Source organism: Plutella xylostella, chromosome 22 (genome assembly GCF_932276165.1).
Source record: "Plutella xylostella chromosome 22, ilPluXylo3.1, whole genome shotgun sequence".
NCBI classification, from domain to species: Eukaryota; Metazoa; Arthropoda; class Insecta; order Lepidoptera; family Plutellidae; genus Plutella; species Plutella xylostella.
The window spans coordinates 3,357,381-3,378,904 of record NC_064002.1 but is presented as its reverse complement, the minus strand read 5'-3'; the positions used below and the strand labels follow the sequence as shown (position 1 = coordinate 3,378,904).

Genomic DNA, 21,524 nt, shown 5'->3' with positions numbered 1-21,524 from the left:
AAAAAAAAAAAAAAAAAAACATAATTTCGAAAATATGTATATCAATACCTAGCTTAGTTAATGGAAATTGCAATGCTGAAAATAGTAATACACTTAGATCAGTAGCTTCAATAACTACCTACGTAGGAAACTGTAATTTTGTAAATTACACTGCCGGGCAACGAAAAGGTTCCACTGAGAAAAGCACCAAAAAATTCCTAAACGGAAAAGGCCACCTTAATAACGCTTTCTGCAACATTGAAGTACATTTAACAGAGCATCAGGATATTACGAACTAAAAACAGTTTTATATAATTTGTTTAAATTTTAAATTAAATGTTTGAAAAAATTGGGGTCGTTTGGTGTTAGCATTTTTTTAGTGGAACTTTTTCATTGTCCGTGAGTGTATTAGTCCAACAATAAACTTAACATTCTAATTTGAATGGGTACTGTAGTACACTAATAAATAACTTAACTACTACGGAATCCATTCAAATAAGAATGTTAAGACAGTATAATGTGATCTCAAATTATAGTTTCCTACATAGGTAGATACTGAAGCTAGTATACTTATATTACTATTTCAAGTATAACTTTTTCGAGTAACTACCTAGCTTAGGTATTGATATTCGCATAATATAAGTAAATCTAGTTCAAACTTTTTGGCACTCATAGAAGCTTACAAAGCACAAACGTTTCCTCTCAAAATTGTGTCTCAGTAATTCTCCACATTTTGCAATAGGTACCTAGCTAATATTACACAGCTTTCTATAGGGTGCTTATAAGACACTCCCCATTGGGACCCGCCTACCATTTTCCTTCGTGAACTTTTGTAATATTTCATTTAATTTACAATAGATGGCACTGTGCCGCGACGGTGCCTCCCTCTTGCGTAATTTTCCGACACTTCATAGTTCATTGTAATAGGTACTATGATTATGGTATTCTGTATTTCTAACAGATGGCAACATTTTTACGCCATTGTAACAAATAAATAATAATTATTGTAATATTTGGTGATTTTTTAAGCTTTTTACAAAGTTTACGTATAGCAATATTACTGAAAATATGCAGTTCATCGTATGAGAATAGAAATAAATTTAAAGGTGTTAAATATTTTCTAGTTATTGACTATGACTAGTTTTTGTAGGTGAGCGTTCATCAATCGTCTAACTAATTATTTTTTCAACTATTTTTTTTAATCAAACAACTTCTATAAATACATAGGGTACTTAATTGAGTTAACAAAAACAGTTGAGCAGGTAACAATTATTATGTTGCTGACTGACACAGATATTGCGTTCGGCTGACTCGATAATAAACAAACCGTTCAATGATCGACCACCACAAAAAAAACATTGTTCCTACAAAATCTTTGCACCGTTTAACAGCCGTTCCGTTTTTGAATTTAATATAAGCTTCTTTATTAGACCTTCTTTGTTACATATTCATAAGTGCCAGCATGTTCTATGGTCTATGAAGGAACAAACGAATTAATTGCTGTCTAGTTTTGAATTTGGAAGCCAATTTTCGAACTATGGAATGGACATTGGGGAGCGGGAGAAAGTAGAGACGAGGTTGGCTCGAGGTGAATTATATTCTAAACTAGTATTTCTTGTGAGGTGGTCGTTGTTGGACATAATCAAACATGAATGGTTGCAGGACAATGCGTGGAGTGGGCCTGCTCGTCAGAAAGTGACAGTTCCACATGCGAGGGGAGCCATACAGGCACAAATAATACAACATTCTAAACGCCTTGTTTAGATTCCGGTGCAAGATATCCGTTTATTTTTATTTTCTACCTGTGTGAATTCTGCTTTCGAGGATTCTTGAATCGCGTTGTTTGTCAAGTGTTTACGTTCATTTGGAATGTTTAATGTTGACCCATTAATTGCAGTTAATTTCTTAAACTAAATACGATTAGTATCTATTCAAAGACATTGTGATGAAATTACTGCAGTAGTCGGCTAACGAAATCCAAACTCTACATTTAAAGTGTCACCTCGATCATTACGACCGGAATTTATGTATTTGTTTTGAAAAAAACATCTGCTTAATTAAAATGAAAAGTTGTGTACGAGTATCTGCGGTTAAAAGGGAATTTATTTAAAGTTTATACAGTTATAGAAACTCATTATGTTAATTAGGAACCTAGATAGGATGGAGGCAGGCAGGAGGGCTGCCGCCGCGCATTCCTCCGCCGCCGTGTCAACCATACATTTACATACATTTTGATCATAATATTCTATCACTATTTATACAGTGTTTTCCATACAAATCCAATTCCGTAAAAGCTAAGTTTCGTTTGCTACCCGCGCTGCGTCGCTGCGGCGCGATTGATGTTCGCTCGACCACCGTAAGGTTAAACTAGCTCAACTTTATATTGTTTGTTTAAAAGATTTGTACGAGTATCGAATTCAACTATCGGTAGAGCTCGACGGTGCTGACATTTGACATTGTTAGTATAATGAAACAAAATGTAATGTTGATGCATACGTCATACATGAAACGGCCCGGCCGCGGCCGTTATAACGATGTAGAGTGGATAAGAACGTTAGTACTTTATTGGTTATTACAGCAAAAGCTTTTACCGCAATTAGAGTAATTTAATTGACGGCATGAAGTTAACTGAATTTCTTGAGACAGACTGAAGGTTTCATATAAATAAGTACTTTCCATTTTCGTTACTATATCAATTTTAAACTCGATTTGACAGAAACATGCTTTTGGGCGTGGGGGATCGCCATTAAACAACTATGCATAGGAAGTTACACAAAGTCTAATAAAATAAAGCGCCAATGTAAACAAAAGCTAAAGACGCATGTATCGGAATGCCGATGGCGCACAATGGCGCTGGAACTCGGTCATAGATCGCTGTTGGGAAACAAAACAACGGCTGCTGGCGGAGCCCCGGGCCGGGCGGCGCACTACTGAGAAATATTTTTTGTAGAGTCTCCGAGTGTTGGTGGCGGTGCGTTTGTAGCGGGCGAGCGTTCAGCCGGTCGCCCGCGCCGCCTCGCTCCGAGCCAACAAGTGACTGACACATTCGGGAGTCGGGAGCGGGGCCGTGTTTCAGGCGCTGGCGCGGGGCCGGGGCCGGGCCACACTCCGCGCTCACACTCGATGCAGTCGGCCTGCGTACGCGTCGCGGCGCGCGCCTACCACATGCACCCCTCACTCTAACGTAGTTCTTAAGTATTTTTATTTTCGTGTGAGAAATTGTAACGGCCGATGAGTCGCCCGTAAAGTGCCTTATATTCGAGCCGGGATGGATGTTCCGGAAAGGTGATATCAGTGGTGCCAGTTAACGTTCAATAGATACAATGAGTGAGACGGAAGACGGAAATGCAGTTCCGTCTTCGGGTGAGTGTGAACGACATAACATGAAAACAGTTTTTAATTAGTCAGTAAGATTGATGGTGAATGGTAATGCATGCGGCGGTGGTGTGGGTGTAGTGCGGCCCTGCACACGTGGTGTCCTGCGCGGCGGATGTGTACAACACATCGCCGGGACCCAATGACAGACATTTATTTTCTAATTGAAATTATTTGAATTTAGGTTAATGGCTCTAACTAATGTCACACATATGTCCGTTATCTGGTGTGTTGCGTCGATCAACAACAACATCGTGACGATGATACTCGGGTATGTCTTGTGGGTACCTCTATTGATGAATCAACATGTTTTTCCCGCGGCGGCGGCTTCGTATTTGAACTGCCTATGACAAAATTTGTAGCATGTAATATTTAGTTATTCATACGGCTTCGATAACGCAACTAGTCGTAGTGGTGCGGTAGTTTGATGAACAGTTTATCAAGCGCAGGTCTACGCATCGCGGTTGTTTGTTTACGATACCACGCGATACTCGACTTAGCTGCGCCAGAGTGCACCTTAGACTCACACCGTACATTCACTCACTATAATCGTAGAGCTTTACGGTTCATATTTCCGTGGACTATTATGGATCAAAGTGTGTGTTAAGTGTGCGGGTGTGTGAGTGGGCCGACTGCATTTTAGGAGGACCTTACTCTGTTCCCCACTATTCTTCCACTACCTACTTGTTTTCGTTTTCGACATACCTCAGATATAGTGATGAACGCAACAGGTATAGATAAAAGCTTAGTTAGATTGTTGCAACATATTTGGGTACATTTTTTATCGCTATTATTTATTATTTTCAGCAATATAATTAGGGATAATGTCCACCGGTTAATGAGCTGATTATGATTATGTTATAATGGTTTTAATTTTGTTTATGTTTATAAATTTGTTGTTTAAATTTAATATGAATTTTAATGTAAATGTTAATTATTGAGATATATTTACCTATTTTAAATTTAACCCTTTTTTACTTCAATAAGACATGTTTTTAAATTGAATATGAGGAGTTCTTATAAATCAATGACTATGATAACATAATTATGAAGTAGTAAGTAGGTATATTTATTGAAATAAATATTGTATTATGACTCCATGGTCAGCATGGAGTCATAATACAATATTTATTTCAATAAAAAAAAAAAACAAAATTCAATTTACCATCAAACCATTCATTCAAAATTACCTCATACGGAATATCTTGGCTTTCATTACAACAGTAAAATCTACCTATTAAATTCGTTTAAAACATCGATATCCAGTCTTCGCACGTCCCTTCACAAGGGATAGAGTCCGTAAACTATTCAATTTAATCTAAACTGAGGAACATATCGCCATCTCTTTCACACTTCAAGACACCATGGTTGGCGCCATCACTTGAGGTGATTCATGTTTTAAAATTTCGAATGTGATATGGTTACTGTTGAATAGATGGTGAATGGTTTTTACCTATACAATGGTCAACTTGTTTTAGACGACAGGGAACAATTGCCTGCTGATGGGAAAATAAGTCGGTGTAGTTGAACAGCAGAATATATTTTAGTTTAGTAGAAATTGATAAATTGACAAAATTATAGATTAAAAGTAAAAAAAGATCGCATCACGTAAATTATGCTGCAATCCCCGAAGGGGTAGTCAGAGGTGACTCGAAAGCGAGCTCACTTTGCACTGAACTTTTATATTTACGTATCTTAGGTTACAAATCTAGAATCTAGATGTGAAAGATCCCTAAAATGTTTTCCTACACCGTAACAGTACGGTGAGTAAAATTGTACTTAAATTCCTTATTTCTAAAGAATTCATTGGAACATGGGTGGCAGGATTGAGAGTTGAGAATCTGTTACAACACCACTACTATATAAATAATGTATAACACCTGAAAAGAACTGAAAAAAATTTACGACAATTTTACTAGCTCCTAAGTTAAAATAGGATTAAACCATTGTTTTATCTATAAATTTAAAAAAACTGCTCTACATAGTTAAAAAAATCTCGTGACCAGCAAAGTTTCTAGGCTTTGCAGGGTACACTGACCTCCCAGTCACCAGACTTTAATGTGTCTCATGAAAAATAAATTGGGTTCAGGTTGCAAGAAGTATCATACAAGTGTTAAACCCAATGAACTATAATAGTCATGTTCATTGTCTACCACCCAAGAAGGTATCAGCTTACCCGTTATCATCGCATCCTGAATCGTTATTCAGAATGATAATAAAGTGCACAGTGCACACTGTACTTGCAATTTATTAGTAAGCATTAGCTTTTGTTTTTGCCTACCACTATGTATAATATCTATAGTCCATTGTACCCATGATCACATTCATTACCATAAAAAAACTGTCAACTGTTTTCAGCCTTCATCATACCTACTATCTACCCTTTCCGTTTATACATAGTAATCATAGAACAACGCGGACTCGTAACTTCTAGTAATCTATGATCTACATTCTACCCGATTTGACGTTATAACGACAAGTAAAGAATTTAAAGTTGTCTGTCTGAACTTAAGGCTGTCTTCTAATCTATGACATATTTATAAAAGTACTGAATTTAAAGACGCAATGCCACCATTGGTGCGGGTAAATAGACCACAACTGGCAACAACGATTTACAACGCAGTGCAGGAGGGAGCGACTGCAAAAGTAAACGGTGCACTTAAAATAAAAGTATTTCAAGTATTTCCCTCCTGATTTAAAAATAGAGACACTAAAATTAACCCTCGATATATTTAGACCGGGATGGAGATCCGGGACTTCCACCTTTAGTAACAATAAAATTTCACTATTGCCTCACATTCCTGTATTCCAGTTCAGCTTTAAGCTGTCTTTAAGCTTTCCTTATGGAAACTTTCTGTCGAGTGTTTTATTTCTAACCTAATGCGTGAACAGTGTCCCCTTCTCAATATAGCTGAGGTAAACAACTTAAAATGTAGTAAAATCTAATTTGTTGAATGAATTTGAAAAGTGGGTGCAGCAATGCACCTCTGCCTACCCCGCAAGGGAGTACATTAGTACAAGGCGTGAGTGCGTGTTTTTTTTTCTAATTTGTTGGAAATGTATGCATTATGACTTCGCTTTTATGAATGAATGAGTACGGATATCGTCTCTCTATATTATATTCATTAATAGTAGTAATATATCATTAATGGTAGGACTAATAACAGGACATTGTTGCGTGAATAAACACTTATATACCATAGGTAACTCAACTAGTCCCTTATGTAGGACATGTAAGGAAGTAGATGAGACGGTTGAACATATTCTGTTAGCTTGTCCACCTACTACAGAAACAAGATTATCTATTCTTGGACCAACAGAGCGCCTACCTCAGCTATTACAACACCCAGGCCTGCTACTCCAGTTTACCCGGGAGCTAGGCTGGCTGAGCTGAAACCAAGGGGATATGTACAAAGGTTCCACTCGAGAGAGCCACGTACAGGAACTTCACCCCCTATGAGAATAGAATAGAATAGAATATATTCATTAGGTCAATCATAAATGTTTTTTTTATGCAGTCTGTGTCGTTTCCCACCTCTGGGCAAAGGCCTCCTTATGAACTGACCACCGTTCCCGATCATGTGCTTCCTTCGGGGATAAATGTTATATAAAAATATTTTTAATTCCATATTAGTACTTGTCTTATGTAAGTACTTAATTCAAATACCTACGAGTATCAATTTCTAAATCTCAAACCGAACATGTAGTACATGAAACTCTGAAAAGACGCATTACCATAGGAATGTGCGTTACATGAGTACAGTACAGTTGGCTATCGCATACCTGGCGTTCCAATACCAGCTTTATGCCCCTAGTTTTAGAAGCTGGGCCGTCAATCGGATGCAGTATGTGGAATGGCTACATGCCACAGTGGAATGCGTCCGCCGCACTGAGCAAATAAGGACCAACAAAATGCTTCCGCGGCCTCAAATATTATACATATATATTTTAGGAATGTCGAGAACAAATAGTGCATTTAGAGTTTTGTTTGTGTCAACCGTTGATGGTGTTTTGGAGGTTTGAGCTTCTTTATTATTTAGTTTTATTTTAAAATTATGTGCTGTTAATCTTAGTATGTTTGTTCATACCATGAGTAATTTAAGTAATACCCATTTGCATGCACGTTATTATTTTAACGTTATTTATAAGTAATTATGATTACACTGATTCCTATTAAATTGTTCGTTTATTCTTCTAAAACAATAAAGTAAATTTCTCATTCGAGAAGCTCAAAAAGTATCAACACACAAGCAAAACATCTAACGAAAATTGTCCCCAAAAGTGAGCTTAAAACGTTACCAAACGTTAGACAAACATCAAAATACCAAGTTACAACATACGCAATAGTAAGACAGATACGTAAATTGAAGCTACACATCCAACCACGATAACAAACATTAGGGCCGGGGCTGATAGAGGCTACGAACTACAACTAAACCAGTCGGTTTACGCATTCTTGTCAGTGCCATAGACGAAAAAATGTTGAGTAGCTTTTATTCAAGGTACGGTGCGCCGCATTCTGGCAAGGTGCAGTGCAGCGAACTGCGCAGCGGCGCCACTCGCCATCGCTACACTCGATCACTCCTATCTCTGAAGTAGCGGAAGCCCTCTGCTATCGCTCCTACTACACTTTCATCGAATAACCAGCACCGTATACAAACACAGAAAGAGTAGTTGAGGAAAGTTTCCGTTCAGTGGCGTCGCTGGCATGCTTATGCGATGGTTACGGCATTGAATGAAGACGTACCAGAAACACAACCTAAATACCGGAGATAGTTGGTGGCCGCCACGTGTGCCGCGGCGGCCGTGTCCGCAACAGCCACTACCAGTGTACAACGAATTAGCAATCCGGCCAATGGACTTTCTTGCAGCTTTCATAAGCGTGTTTACAAGTTTCAATGTTTGTTGTTGAAATGGGCGTTGCCGTTGGTAAAAGCGAAATTTTTCACCTACTGTATCTCAAAAAAACAAGCAGTTTAAATCTAGATTATATTGAGTCATACAGTTTGTGTTATTTTATGTGTCACGAGTCGCGACCCCGTGGATAGCAGTCTAGCGTGGAGCCTGATAAAAACAAAGACCACGTGGTCGTAATCAACAACAGAAGCAGGCGTGGGCTCCCACTCATCGCCCATTCACGCATTGCACAACGCATCCGGATTGTTTCTCACACTTATCACGAAAATTACTCACAAATACCTACCGATTTCCATTGCGGAAGTGACATATTTATTAGACATCCATGTCAATACCGGTTCGTATAATTGATTCGAAACCTAATATGTTCAAATTGGTGTATAAAGAGAGGAATTCTTTGTTTCATACGGTTCCCACGTTCGTTTTTTGTTGGGCTGATAAGGGGGACATGTACCCTTTTTGAGTCCAGTGCATTGGCCGGGTGAGGCAGGTAAACGGCCGCGAGTCCCGGCGTCCCGGGGGGGTCACTCTATGAGACGAAAAACGAAGCTGCCCGAGCCACTACTCTATGTTGCGTGCCGATTGCACGACAGCTCTCGTTCGTTTGTTTTTCTTCAGTATAGAGTAACCCTCCGCGCGAGCCCCCCGGCCGATGCGCCCTCAGCACATTTAATTGCCACGAGGAAGACTATTTGAATTTTAAACGGTAAACGTGTTCCTTGCCGGCTAGTTCTGAACGCATCTAATTCGAATGTGCGGCCAAAACTTAGAACCACGCGCCCGCGGCCAGGTAATTGAGCTTTCACTTAGAACGCTTTGACTAATTATAGTTTTGGATTTGTTATTATAATTAAGTTGAAGTGCGTATTATAAGTACTTACGTGTAGGAAGTCCTGTTATAAGAGGGGAGAGGGGAAAAGAAAATTATGTAAAAATAAAATAAGTATAAAGTTATGTACATGAATTGAGAACCTCCTCCTTTTTTGAAGTCGGTTAAAAAGTAGATACAAATCAATTGTTTGACTATATAAACATCTATTTTAATTAAGTATAGTTTTAGAGTTTGTTGTTTGGTCGGTTATAAAGACGCAAAAACATAACCCTGTCCTCAGGCGCAACGCAGTATTTCAAGTTCATAATTCGTGTATTTATAAAATATGAACTACGCATATAGACACTGCGTGATTACCATAAATATAAAAACAAACAACACAAAACGTAAATTAAGTATATTATTATGAGAAAGAATACTTACCAGTACTAATAGGTACTTAGTAGAAATTTTCAGGAGAAAACTTGAAATTCTATTATTTTCCTTTAGAGTCTATCTCAGGGTATTTGAAAGCCACGTCTATATCTACCAATCATATTATATATATTAGTAGGTACGCAACGGATTTCAGTATTCTTTGTATAGAAATTCACCCACATTGTTTGTGAAATACGTTCGTAATTGTTTCAGGAGGTCCGGCCGGTGGCGTGGCGGGAGTGACGGGGGTTACCCGGCGTGGGCGCTGCAAGTGGTTCAACGTGGCCAAGGGCTGGGGCTTCATCACACCAGATGACGGCGGTCAGGATGTCTTCGTCCATCAGGTAATGTCAGCTCTACTGGTAGATATAGAGTATTGTCGTATTGTTTTTGGGGGATAACTGTAAATTAAATTTGAGATAAATGTTTTACATTCAATGCCATAAGTTGCGCGTCGACAAACGTAACATTAAAGAAATCGGAGAGAGAATGGCGTGCTCCCCGGCACGTTTGTCTGTCGTCAAACCGCAGCCGCAGCGAGGGAAGCGAACCAGGCGAACGCAGTTCTTCCTGTCACGCCGAAATTATTTCCGTCTGCGCTTTAATGTTTGTCTAAGTTATTTTATTATGCCTAAAAGTTTATGAGTTCAATAACAAATATAAGCCACGCCTAAGCATGACTTAGCAGTTAAAAATAAACCAGTATCACCAATCGGTACATTCAAAACAAAAGTTTCATTCATAAAACGGGAAAAGTAGAAAGCAAAAGCGCATTCGACCGATAGAGACATAGACCCATTCACGAACTGTCGTATCTACTGTGAACTGATAGCGCGCTTGTTTGTTTGTGGTTCTTATCACACCGGATGTTTTTTCTATACATTTACGCCATCGAGCGTGTACTTCGTACATACGGTTGCGACGACGCCACCGCCATCGGTAAATTTTAGGTCAACCCAGTGTTACTGCATGCCGATAACGTTGATTTTTTTCTCATAAAAACGATAAGTTGCCTCGTTTTGTGGGAATCGAAACAGCCCTTTAAGTGTTTTGTGAATGACAATCATTACTTGATACGCAGTCTGATTTATGAACTTGGAGTCATTAGGTGATACGATTGTGGTATTTGTATTGCCTTGTTTTGTTTACTGCTGCTCTGAATGTTATGGCATCGTAAAATAGCTAATGACAGAGACAGTGTACATATCAATTTGGTAGAAGCTCTAAAACTTTTATAATTCTGAAAAAGCTCACCATGATCAGCCCAAATCTAAATAAATATTCTAACAAATTAATATTGGACCAACGAGTTCATCTATTCATCTATCAAATCGTCGCCAACATTTTCCACCACCAGGTCTATCCTTCTGTTCTTCTCCTGTATCTAAAATAAAGCTCAGGGGAGAAAAAGTAAAAGCTAATAATTACAGATGGTGCCTTGGGTGACTGTACCCGATTCCCCAAGTTCTAATCGGCTGGTTCAGTCGCCATTTTTTCCTCCCAATAATCTAATTGGTCAGGTTAAGTCAGGCACATTCGATTGTGCTGTCAAAGTTTCTCTTGTTAGGGTTCCGTAGCCAAAATGGCAAAAACGGAACCCTTATAGTTTCGTCATGTCCGTCTGTCCGTCTGTCCGTCTGTCACAGCCGATTTACTCGGAAACTATAAGTACTACAGTGATGAAATTTGATGGGAATATGTGTTGTATGAACCGCTACAAAAATATGACACTAAATAGTAAAAAAAAGAATTGGGGGTGGGGCCCCCCATACATGTAACTGAGGGATGAAATTTTTTTTTTCGATGTACGGTGGCCTGCGCCTAAAAGTATACAGACGGAGTTTTTAAAATAGCGATCCCTGATGATGAAGGGACCAGCTACATCTGTTATAAATCCGGGGACGTGTTGTGTGTGATATGTGTAGCAGTGGTGTTTATGTGGATGTGCTTGAGCAGCATGTGAGCTTGAGATCGCTATTTTAAAAACTCCGCCTGTATACTTTTAGGCGCAGGCCACCGTACATACCCGTGTGGGGTATCAATGGAAAGGTCTTTTAAAATGATATAAAGTTTTCTAAAAAACATTTTTCTTAAAGTGAACGGTTTTTGAGATATCAGCTCTCAAAGTCGTAAAAAGTATGTCCCCCCCCTCTATTTTTATAACTACGGGGTATAAAATTCTAAAAAAAATAGAGGTGATGCATGCTAATTAACTCTTTCAACGATTTTTGGTTTGATCAAAGTATCTCTTATAGTTTTTGAGATAGGTTGATTTAACTATTTGCTGCTACGGAACCCTTTGTGCGCGAGCCCGACTCGCACTTGGCCGGTTTTTTTCTTCCCCCAATGACACCCTCTCACATCCGACCATCCAAACCAACATTCGCTACGAAAGTCACAGAATTCTTCATTTATCTTTCCAGAGCGTCATCCAGATGCCAGGGTTCCGTTCTCTCGGGGACGAGGAAGCCGTGGAGTTCGAGTGCAAGGAGTCCGACAAGGGGCTGGAGGCCACGCGCGTGTCGGGCCCGGCCGCCGTGGACTGCCAGGGCTCGCACCGCCGGCCCATCTCCAAGAAACGCTTCAGGAAGATACGGTATGGTCTAAGGGAGTTTAGAGTATAAGGGGATATGGGTAAATGCTCCATTTAAGTGAACCTGATGATGGAGTAGTCCTAAAAGAATAGAATAGATACGGGAGGGACATTAATAAACGTAAAGTCAATCGTGACACCTATACTTACCTATAATATTTCTAAATCAAATTCTTAATAGGTGTCGTCTCAATGGATTGGGGGTAAATTGTGGGGTAAATCATTAAGTATTGGCATTTGTTTTTACGTAAGCTCAAAATACATCCATACGTCTTGACATTTTAAGAAATGCAATGTACTTGCGATGGTAGAAAATCATTGAGAGGTCAACATATAAACGAGCTTTTTGGCGGAATCTTTGTAACACTTAGGTTTTAGAAGGATCCCGGTATAAAATCCTGTAGGATTCAGATAATTGGACAATACAACAACAATTAAATATTTTTTTAAATTCCTTTTTAGTTTTTGAGTTTATTCGTTACAACCATACACATATACTCATAAATCTTCCTCTTTTTATATGCTCACGATCACGATAGGCGTAGTCAGAGGTGAGTCAAGCGAGTCACCAGCTTCTCGGTGTAAATTGTATTTACATGATACGTCTTCTTCTCAACTCTTCATAATATCACACTCACGAGCAATGAAAAAGTTCCAATCACAAAATATCGGCACCAAATGACCCCCTTTTTTAAAACATTTTATTAAGAATTTGTTCAAAATAATTACGTTTTTAGTTGGTAATATTCTGATGCGCTGTTAAATACATATTATACTTACATCATTGTATACGGCGTTATTCAGCTAGTCTTTTTCGTTAAGGATTAATTTGGTACTTTTTTCACTGGAACTTTTTCATTGCTCGTAAGTGTATTACCAAAGTATGAAAAATCTATTAACATTTAATGTGTTCCTATACAGGTGCTACAACTGCGGAGAGTTCGCGAACCACATCGCGGCGAAGTGCGCCATCGGGCCGCAGCCGAAGAGATGTCACAACTGCAAGAGCGAGGACCACCTCATCGCTGACTGCCCTGTCAAGGTACACACGTCTTACTGTCTGTTGTTATCGACATAGATATGCGTCACTATATCGTGATTCGCCATAAATAAAACGAATCTATCGACTTCGATAACGAATCCGTGTAGCCCTGCTGTCTGGTCATATAGTAGACTACAAGAAGTAGGTAGAGTCCGACAACGCTGACTTTGTAACACGTTAAACACGTAAAATATAGGACATGGTAGCCCTAAATGAATGAATCAATGAAGTACACCGATTCTGTGTCAGACTTTGGTGTTGGCACTGTTTTTGTTGCAAAGCTAGCTTTATCGGATCCGTACTTGATGTATCACCCTATGAATTGCTTTAATTATTTTTGAGATTTGATTTGCATTTAAAAAAAATAATTAATTAAATATAATTAAAGACCTTCAATAGCAATTCAAATAATTTCAAACAGAGCCTTGTCCCTAACTACTACTACACTCACAAGCAGTGAAAATCTTCCAAATCAAATTGCTCCTAAACGGAAAAGCTTCTAAAGAGTATTACCAATTAAATTAAAAACGTAAATATTGTGATCAAAATCAAATAAAGCATATTTATAAAATTTGCCCATTTGGTGTCGACATTTGGTAACTAGAACTTTTACATTGCTCACTACTGTATTATTCAGCATTAAAATTAACTACAAATAAAGGCAAGGGCCTTCAAATACAAGAAGTAGGTAGAGTCCGACAATGTCCGTAAATTAAAATTAAGAATAAAGTACGCCGAATCAGTTTGGCAGTGTTTCGGTTGCACCAAATCACGCCTAAACGGAAAAGCTATCTAATATGTCGTAACGTGAATATTGTTATAAATATATTTTTTTAATGGGTTATTTATTGTTAGCATTTTGCAAGTGGAACTTTAACATTGCTCGCAAGTGTATAAACCAACTAAAAAATTACCTCCAAAAAAACACACCTAACCATATTTCATCTGAATTTCCAGGAGGAGAAAAAGAAGACTGACCAGGAGTCAAGCAGTTCACAGGGCAGCCCGCACGCCAGCCCTCACTCCAGCCCGGCCAAGCAGACGTAGACTTATCACACCCTGCGAGTGACGGGACCCACCCGCATCCAACACCTTAAGACTCGTGGTCTACCAACAACAAACCACCTTTAACCCTTATCACGGCCCACGTAAGTTTAAATTCGGTACCCTTCCCACGATGCCGTGAGTCAAGTTTAGCTGAATGATGAGTTCGTTCTTTGTTTAATTTCTATGACTGTATCAACCCACCCGTAGACATGTTATTAACGCGCTTGACTTTTCAGAGATAATGGTAATGAGAAAGGATTTCATAGTATTTATTCTGTTTGATAAGATATACCTTCATAACTATAAGTGTATAATGTAGGTGTGGTTCACATTAACTTCTTATCAAGCTAAGATATAAAGAAAGTAAATATTTTCAAAATTGGTGGTAGCGCCATAGAAAAGCATTTCAGGTGTAAGTATTCTTTATCAAAATATTCTCAGAAAAAATTGTATGTCAATTTCACTGGAAGGCATGCAATGCAGTTTTAATCACATAACTAGGCTGTAACCCAACTTGCCATACCATTATCTTTGTGCTACTACATCATGATTTTAAAGAATATAATTTACATTAATATCTAAATATGTGTTGTGTATTAAAATAATATATATTGTAATGAAAAATTAATCATATCAAATATTTTTATAAGAATACCTGACAATGATGATGATAAATTTATAGATCAAGCAATCAGATAAATTATTATGCACCATTAGAGGGTTCTATTATGCACCATTCTACATTGCTTAAAGCAATCTCTACCAGATATAGTTTTAACATCACAATTCCTGAGATTTCTCTGACTTAAACAAGTGAAGGGTCAAGCTCCAGCGTGATAACATGCCTCCCTCGAATTCAGAACCATACAATGTACTTGCTAGTGGTTACAGCGTAAAAACACCTTATAACAAGACTGAACTGTAACACGTTTTACCTAATTTTGTTTATACATTGCATTTGTTATAAGTTTTTAAAGGTAAGTAAAAGTACAAAACTATGTGTTCGTGTGTCAATATTATGTTAATGTTTACTTATATAATTATCTACCCAAAGTTAAGTGTGTGTTTATATCTTTTTATTTTTATTAATTTTATTTCTATATTTTATATGAGTAGTAGTAATTTTATATGTTACATCTTATTGTTTAGATAAAGTATTAAGTGCGGCTATGAATATAAGTTTTACAATCAGAATCACATACATTATTAAATTTATGGTAAGAACACGATACATCATTTTATCCTCAAAAATACATAATATTATGTATTGGCATAAAACAAAGGACTAGCGAGGTTATATTGGATTTTAGTTTTCTGATCCTTATTACTATACCTACCTATTTATTCCCATAATTATTTACTGTATCCACAATTTTTTAATTTAACATAAGTACGTTTATTAAACGGAGTTTTTATGTAAAAAATAAGTGAAAGTTAGTTTTCTTGTGCCAAAGCGATTTGATTTTATTTTGTAACGTTACGTTTTGGATTACTTTTAACAAAACTTACCTAATTTGAAACTAACATTAATGTCTATACTTAATTAATGAAACTTCTGTAGTTCAGTATTTTATTCTACCTCATTGGACATTTTGAATAATTGTTAGAGAAACCTGATCAAAGTACAAATAAATTATAGTTCATCATAGGTTTTAGGAATTATGCCACCCATGTTCATATTAGATTTGCTCAAAAAGCTTATCATAATAAGTATGAAAATTACTCTACTCTGTAAATTATATTTCAGTTTTTCAGGCGGTTTCAAAAATTTTAGGAACTTAATTATAATTATGCCTATCAAATATTTATTCGTATTAAATTTAAAATAAAAACAAAATATCAGTTTTTAAAAATACGTCTTCATACCTATTAATTATTTACATGAACTTGATCGATGCAAGTATTTGTTTAATAAATTACTGATACTGAAATGTTAGTAAACAGAGTAGAAATTTACTATTTAAGGTACTTAATTTACAAAACAAACACACTTTAGAAATAATTATAACAGATTATTACATTAGCGTATATTTTTTTGCAATTACTTAGTATTAAGGCCGTAACTTGAAAAATATGATTTTTTTACTACCTACCACCTTTAAATGTAATATGTATGAAATGAATTACATTATTATTAAGTAATATTTGCACCAAACGTGGTGTTGCTCTGAAAACTGGGTTGCATTTTTTTAAATCATTTCTCAACAAGCTGGAAGGTTTTTACAATAGCATTGCATTCTAAATTTTTATTGTAAAGTGTGGATTTCTCTTGCAAATTCAAAAGCTGTAGAGGGTGCACATTTTATTCCATGTTTCTGATTCTACTTATTTATAGTTAATTCTTAAAATATCATTCACCATACTAAAAAGTTTTATTCCTCTCACTTACAGAGAAAAACAAAAATGATTTAACACTAAATCTAGATTTAGTATTAAATCTCGATTTAAGCCTGCAATTTGTATGGATTGACGTTTCTTAAATCGAGATTTGACACTAAATAAATCTAGATGTAATATGTTGGTGCAAGTGGCCCTTAGTGCAATGGAATTCCAGTTTGTCACAATCACAATAAAATGATGATTAAATATGGAGTTTTATGTCAGCTCATTAACAAATTATGTTCGTTTGAATGAAGGCACCTACAGGATGTGTCATAGGTGCCACACTTAAACATTCACGAGCAATGAAAAAGTTCCAGTTACATAGCACCAAAACAATTCCAATGGCGCAGTCCCGAATATTTAATAGCGCATCAGAATACTACCAACTAAAGAGGTTTCTTTTTTTATTTATATTAAATATTTGAAGAAATTGGATTGTTTGGTGTCGGCAATTTGTGAGTGTAAATTTTTCATTGCTTGTGTGTGTAAAATCATATCTTCACCATTACGCATAAAGTAGTTCTTATTTTATTTAATGAACTTTCAGAAACGGTCCCATTGTATCAATATTCGTTCAGCCTACCACAGGAAATAATAGACAACATTTAATTTTTAAGAAAGATTATAAAAAATTAAGCACAATTTTTTTTGCGTATACTTCCCTGTAATTTTTTTTATATTGTTCATCAGCATATTTTCACAATTTTTATAATTGTGAAAAGGTTTTCAAATTAAGTAATTATTATAATTTGTATGAAATGTTGTCCATTATTTGCTAACTCATACTAAGAATTTAATTTATCGCGCCTACACCAATATCACTCACATCGGAATTACAATACCAGTGTGTTATTGTATTTAAAATTATTGTTTCAAATTAATAAAGTAATTTCATCCATGATTTTACAATGTTCAGTGCTAAGCAACGATTATTATAAAGATACGACACTATATCTTAATAAAAGATTTCGAGTTAGAGTAGGTGCCATATAAATTAATTTTCATAGTCATATCGATTTTATACACAAATATATCTAATATTTACGTCATTCTATCTTTTTTAGTAAATTGAATACTTAAACTTAAAGTTTCAGTTGAAGTAACAAACTGACAAAACATTGTTTTATTAAACGGGTTATATTTTTCATCGAAGTAGTTTTAGCATTTAGGTTAAGCGAAAAAGACTATTGAAAACAACTACCTCATAATTTATAACAATGTTAACTAGAGTTCTATGTAAAACTAAGTTATAATTATAACATTTACAAAGTTTAGCTATTATATTCATTTTGTATCATCTTTATAAAGCAAGTTAATTAAGGATTGTATTTCGTGAAAAATTTCATCTTGTTTTTATTTTTCAAAGAAAAATAAAATACTTATAGATACTATGTTGTTTCATTTTTAATATTTTAATTCTTTTTATATACATATAAATCAAGCAAGGGAGTCCGATAGTCCTGTCCGATACAGTAGACAGGCGCGGATAGTGGTACCTATCATTCAGGAGTATCATAATATACCTACCTATTAATATCCATCGTCTTTGCGTGTATCCTGTATGGGTTTACAATTGACCATGTCCTTCCTCATCCTCTCACTACCGGCTACACTCGGAAACTCAGCTAACCTACCCAAACAGCTATCGGCTTATAGTCTACTGTGCTAAAGATAATAGGTTCATAAGAAGTAGGTATTTAATGATATTTATGTTTAAAAATCACAATGAGTATAAAAATAAAGATCTAAACTGAAGATCACTACGGAGACTTGCACCAAAAAGTTAATGAAAATTAAAGCTATTGCTCTCTTGCTCTGACATTATACGCTCAGTCGGAGCAAGGAAGTAATAGATCATGTACCTACAGTGTGAGATGTCTCTACTTTAAAAAAATATATGATTATACCACTTTATTTAAGATTTGACCAAGGCTTTAATTTACGTATTTTTGTCTTAAAAGTAAAAGTACTTGCCGTACAATGACCGACACTGAATCTTACCTTTTAATCAGGTTCGAGGGCGATATCAACTCAGTCACTCGCTCGCGCCGCTTCGCGCGGGTTTCAAAATGTACCTGTATATTACGATCGGTGTTTTTATTATTGTAATAGTGATCCTGCTAGTGCGCGTTTACCAGAAGTGCACTAATGGGGTCTGCACTTCAGAAGCGAGGCTCGATGGAAAGACTGCGCTGGTCACTGGGGGCACGGCGGGCATGGGGCTCGAAATAGCAAAGGATTTAGCCCGCCGCGGGGCCAGAGTCATCATAGCGTGCCCTTTCGAACAAGAGGGACACACTGCTGAAGCTGAAATAAAATCAGAAACCCAGAATGACAACGTACAATACAAACATCTAGACCTGGCATCACTTAAATCTGTACGTAAATTGGCCTCAGATATATTGGAAACCGAAAACCGGCTCGATATTTTAGTGAACAATGCCGGCGTCCTCACTCCCGGCGACTTCATGACGGAAGACGGAATCAATTTTATTATGCAGGTGAACTACTTCGGGCACTTCCTGTTGACGTTACTCCTTGTGCCTCTACTGAAGAAGTCTGCACCGAGTAGGATCGTGAACACCTCGTCGATACTGCACAGAGGCGGCATATTTCGTCTGGATAAGATTAATACTACTGGTTTCTACTACCCCTCTCATGTGTACTGTATAAGCAAGTTTTGCGTCGTGCCGTTTTCAACTGAGTTGACTAAACGATTGGTGGGGACGGGTGTGGTGGCCAACAGCGTCGACCCCGGTGCCGTAGGTACCCACATCTTTGATACAGTCAAGCCGAAGTTTGTTGGGGATATCATACGAGTATTTTTCTCGTATTTTTACAAAACTGCGAAGGAGGGTGCCCAGACGGCTATACATGTGGCTGTTGATGAAGACGCGGGTAAAGTGAGTGGGGCATTCTTCAAGAATTGCAAACAGACGTATGCTATGACTTCGGCGTATGATGACAAGCTCGCGAAGGAGCTGTGGGATCTATCGGCCACGCTGGTGGGACTGTCTCCCGAAGATGTTGATAAATGTTTTGTGTAATAAATATAAAATTAATGTATGAATTTTGTTCATAAGTTACTATACGTGTGTATAAGTGTGTAAGATGATTGTCCTAAGAACACTTATATAATTTCCAGTTTGTTCTTATTGGTTTTTGTGCTCGTGGTTTTTATTACTTTAATCCGCATGCAATCATACTTTATTTAATCAAAACATGTTTTTTTTTACGTATTATGGTTGTTGCTATACCCAAGTCCGCGTTGTTCTATGGGTTGCTGCAAAGCAATTTAAAGATACATATTCCACAGTCTTGTGATTAACCTCTATCTTATGCCCCATGAACTTTATAATTATGTACATTTAATGCATTGCACAAGTACCTACCTACTTCATAATGATAATATTTATTAGTTCACATTTGACATCGCGAAAAAAAAGAGATCTGTTTGTGTAAATATTTATTATTTTCTTGTGTAAAATATCAGTTTTTATTTTGCTCGCAATACACTCGAGAGCAATGAAAAAGTTCCAGTGACATTTATCAACAACTCCATACGGAAAAAGCTAAATTGAATACACCGTCTGCAGTGAAGTGAAGTAAATTTAACAGCGCATTACCTATTTTCCAAAAAAAAACCAAAACGAATATCGATCCTGCCACTTGGGAGCTACGCTACCAGAGATAGATATACAGAAACACAGACATAGACATGTTAATCTTATAAAACCCCTCCGTTTCTGTCGGGGGTGGCGCAAATTAGGATCCGCATTTTGTGGGTGGACCTTTTTCATTGCTCATGAGTGTATTTATGTACTTATTGTCATCAATTAACTTTATTCAGTAAACATCAGTCCTCTCTTATAGGATGGTATTATTAAAAATTGTGTAATGCTCTATAATTTCATTGAAATTGCCATCTTACTATGTAGTGTGTATGAAAATGAGTCCGGTTGGTGGAAAAATTACCTCAAGTAGGTACTTAAGGACATTAATGATAAGGCCATACATTCGCCGACGGAGTTTAAATAATAAATAATAATAAATTCGGCTATATTACAATCAAGGCTATCTCACTTGCTAATCACTTTAAAATTACTCTATTTAAACAAATGAAAATAGCAAATCACAAACCAAACATGGAATCTTCGCTTTAATTACATCCTTACAAACTTATTCACAGCTCCACTGAAACAAGTAAAGTGAGGCATCAGCCCTCAGTACCGAGTACAGAGCCACTGAACGTAATGTGAGGAGACTATAAGTGACGGCCGTGACAATGATCTGGTCGACTAATTAAATTTACCAGAAAATCACATTAATGTAGTTCTGCAGTGAGTGGTATTCTGTGAATCCTCGGCGCGGGGCGGCGGCGGCGGCGGTGGCGCGGAGAGCGGTGTTGTCACGTTTTTCAGCGAAGATGTGCCGCTAGGATGCAGCAGTGGGGAGGGGCGCCGCCCGCCCCGCGCTGACGTAACGTTGCCGTGTTCGGGCCGTAGTGTGCGCCGCGCCGCGCCCCGACTGGCCCACTGCCCGCGACGCTCGCGGACTCCGTGTTTAATTCAGCCCTGAGCTTATTGTGAGGTGCCCGGAGCCTGTGCTGCTCGTGTCTATTCCTACATGTAGTCCTGTAACGACTCGGCGACCCATGACCCCCGCCCGCGCCCCTCGCCCCCGCGCGGGGCTCCGTGTCATTCGCAAATAAATAAATCCTCGCAGTCCTTATGACATCTAATGAGAAGTGATAGGTACTCATTGGATCTGTTACATTTTAAATGCTGCCTCGTACACGGGCTAATAACGATGCGCTACTGCGAAGGGAGTTGATATACGACCTTAGTATACGATCCTTTCACGTACATAAAAGTATAGGACTTGACCTAGGGCAGGTCAGAGATGTATTAGGTGTAGGTTTACAGTTTGCAGGGAAATTT

General features: G+C 37.4%; 2 protein-coding genes across 3 annotated transcripts; both read left to right on the top strand.

Moving 5' to 3' along the window:
* The first annotated feature begins 3,089 nt into the window (after window positions 1-3,089).
* On the top strand, window positions 3,090-17,972 carry LOC105393614 (protein lin-28 homolog). Of its 2 annotated transcripts, none has more exons than XM_038105545.2 (5): window positions 3,090-3,342; window positions 9,734-9,864; window positions 11,944-12,116; window positions 13,035-13,155; window positions 14,113-17,972. In XM_038105545.2, exons 1-5 carry the CDS (start codon window positions 3,303-3,305, stop codon window positions 14,200-14,202), a joined length of 555 nt encoding a protein of 184 aa, XP_037961473.2. In that variant the 5' UTR covers window positions 3,090-3,302; the 3' UTR covers window positions 14,203-17,972. The 2 variants fall into 2 exon arrangements, with proteins under 2 accessions (XP_037961473.2, XP_037961475.2); XM_038105547.2 differs by lacking the exon at window positions 3,090-3,342 and adding an exon at window positions 3,396-4,085.
* Window positions 17,973-18,555: 583 nt separating this feature from the next.
* On the top strand, window positions 18,556-20,627 carry LOC125490249 (retinol dehydrogenase 12-like). Its single transcript, XM_048628839.1, has one exon. It carries the CDS (start codon window positions 18,654-18,656, stop codon window positions 19,629-19,631), a length of 978 nt encoding a protein of 325 aa, XP_048484796.1. The 5' UTR covers window positions 18,556-18,653; the 3' UTR covers window positions 19,632-20,627.
* The last annotated feature ends 897 nt before the right edge of the window (window positions 20,628-21,524 follow it).

What these genes read in the sequence shown, in the direction of transcription:
- LOC105393614 (XM_038105545.2), top strand. Translation starts at nt 3,303, where the DNA reads ATGAGTGAGACGGAAGACGGAAATGCAGTTCCGTCTTCGG. An exon ending in AGGATGTCTTCGTCCATCAG is followed by an intron (nt 9,865 to 11,943) that starts GTAATGTCAGCT and finishes TTATCTTTCCAG; the next exon opens with AGCGTCATCCAGATGCCAGG. An exon ending in TCGCTGACTGCCCTGTCAAG is followed by an intron (nt 13,156 to 14,112) that starts GTACACACGTCT and finishes CTGAATTTCCAG; the next exon opens with GAGGAGAAAAAGAAGACTGA.
- LOC125490249 (XM_048628839.1), top strand. Translation starts at nt 18,654, where the DNA reads ATGTACCTGTATATTACGATCGGTGTTTTTATTATTGTAATAGTGATC.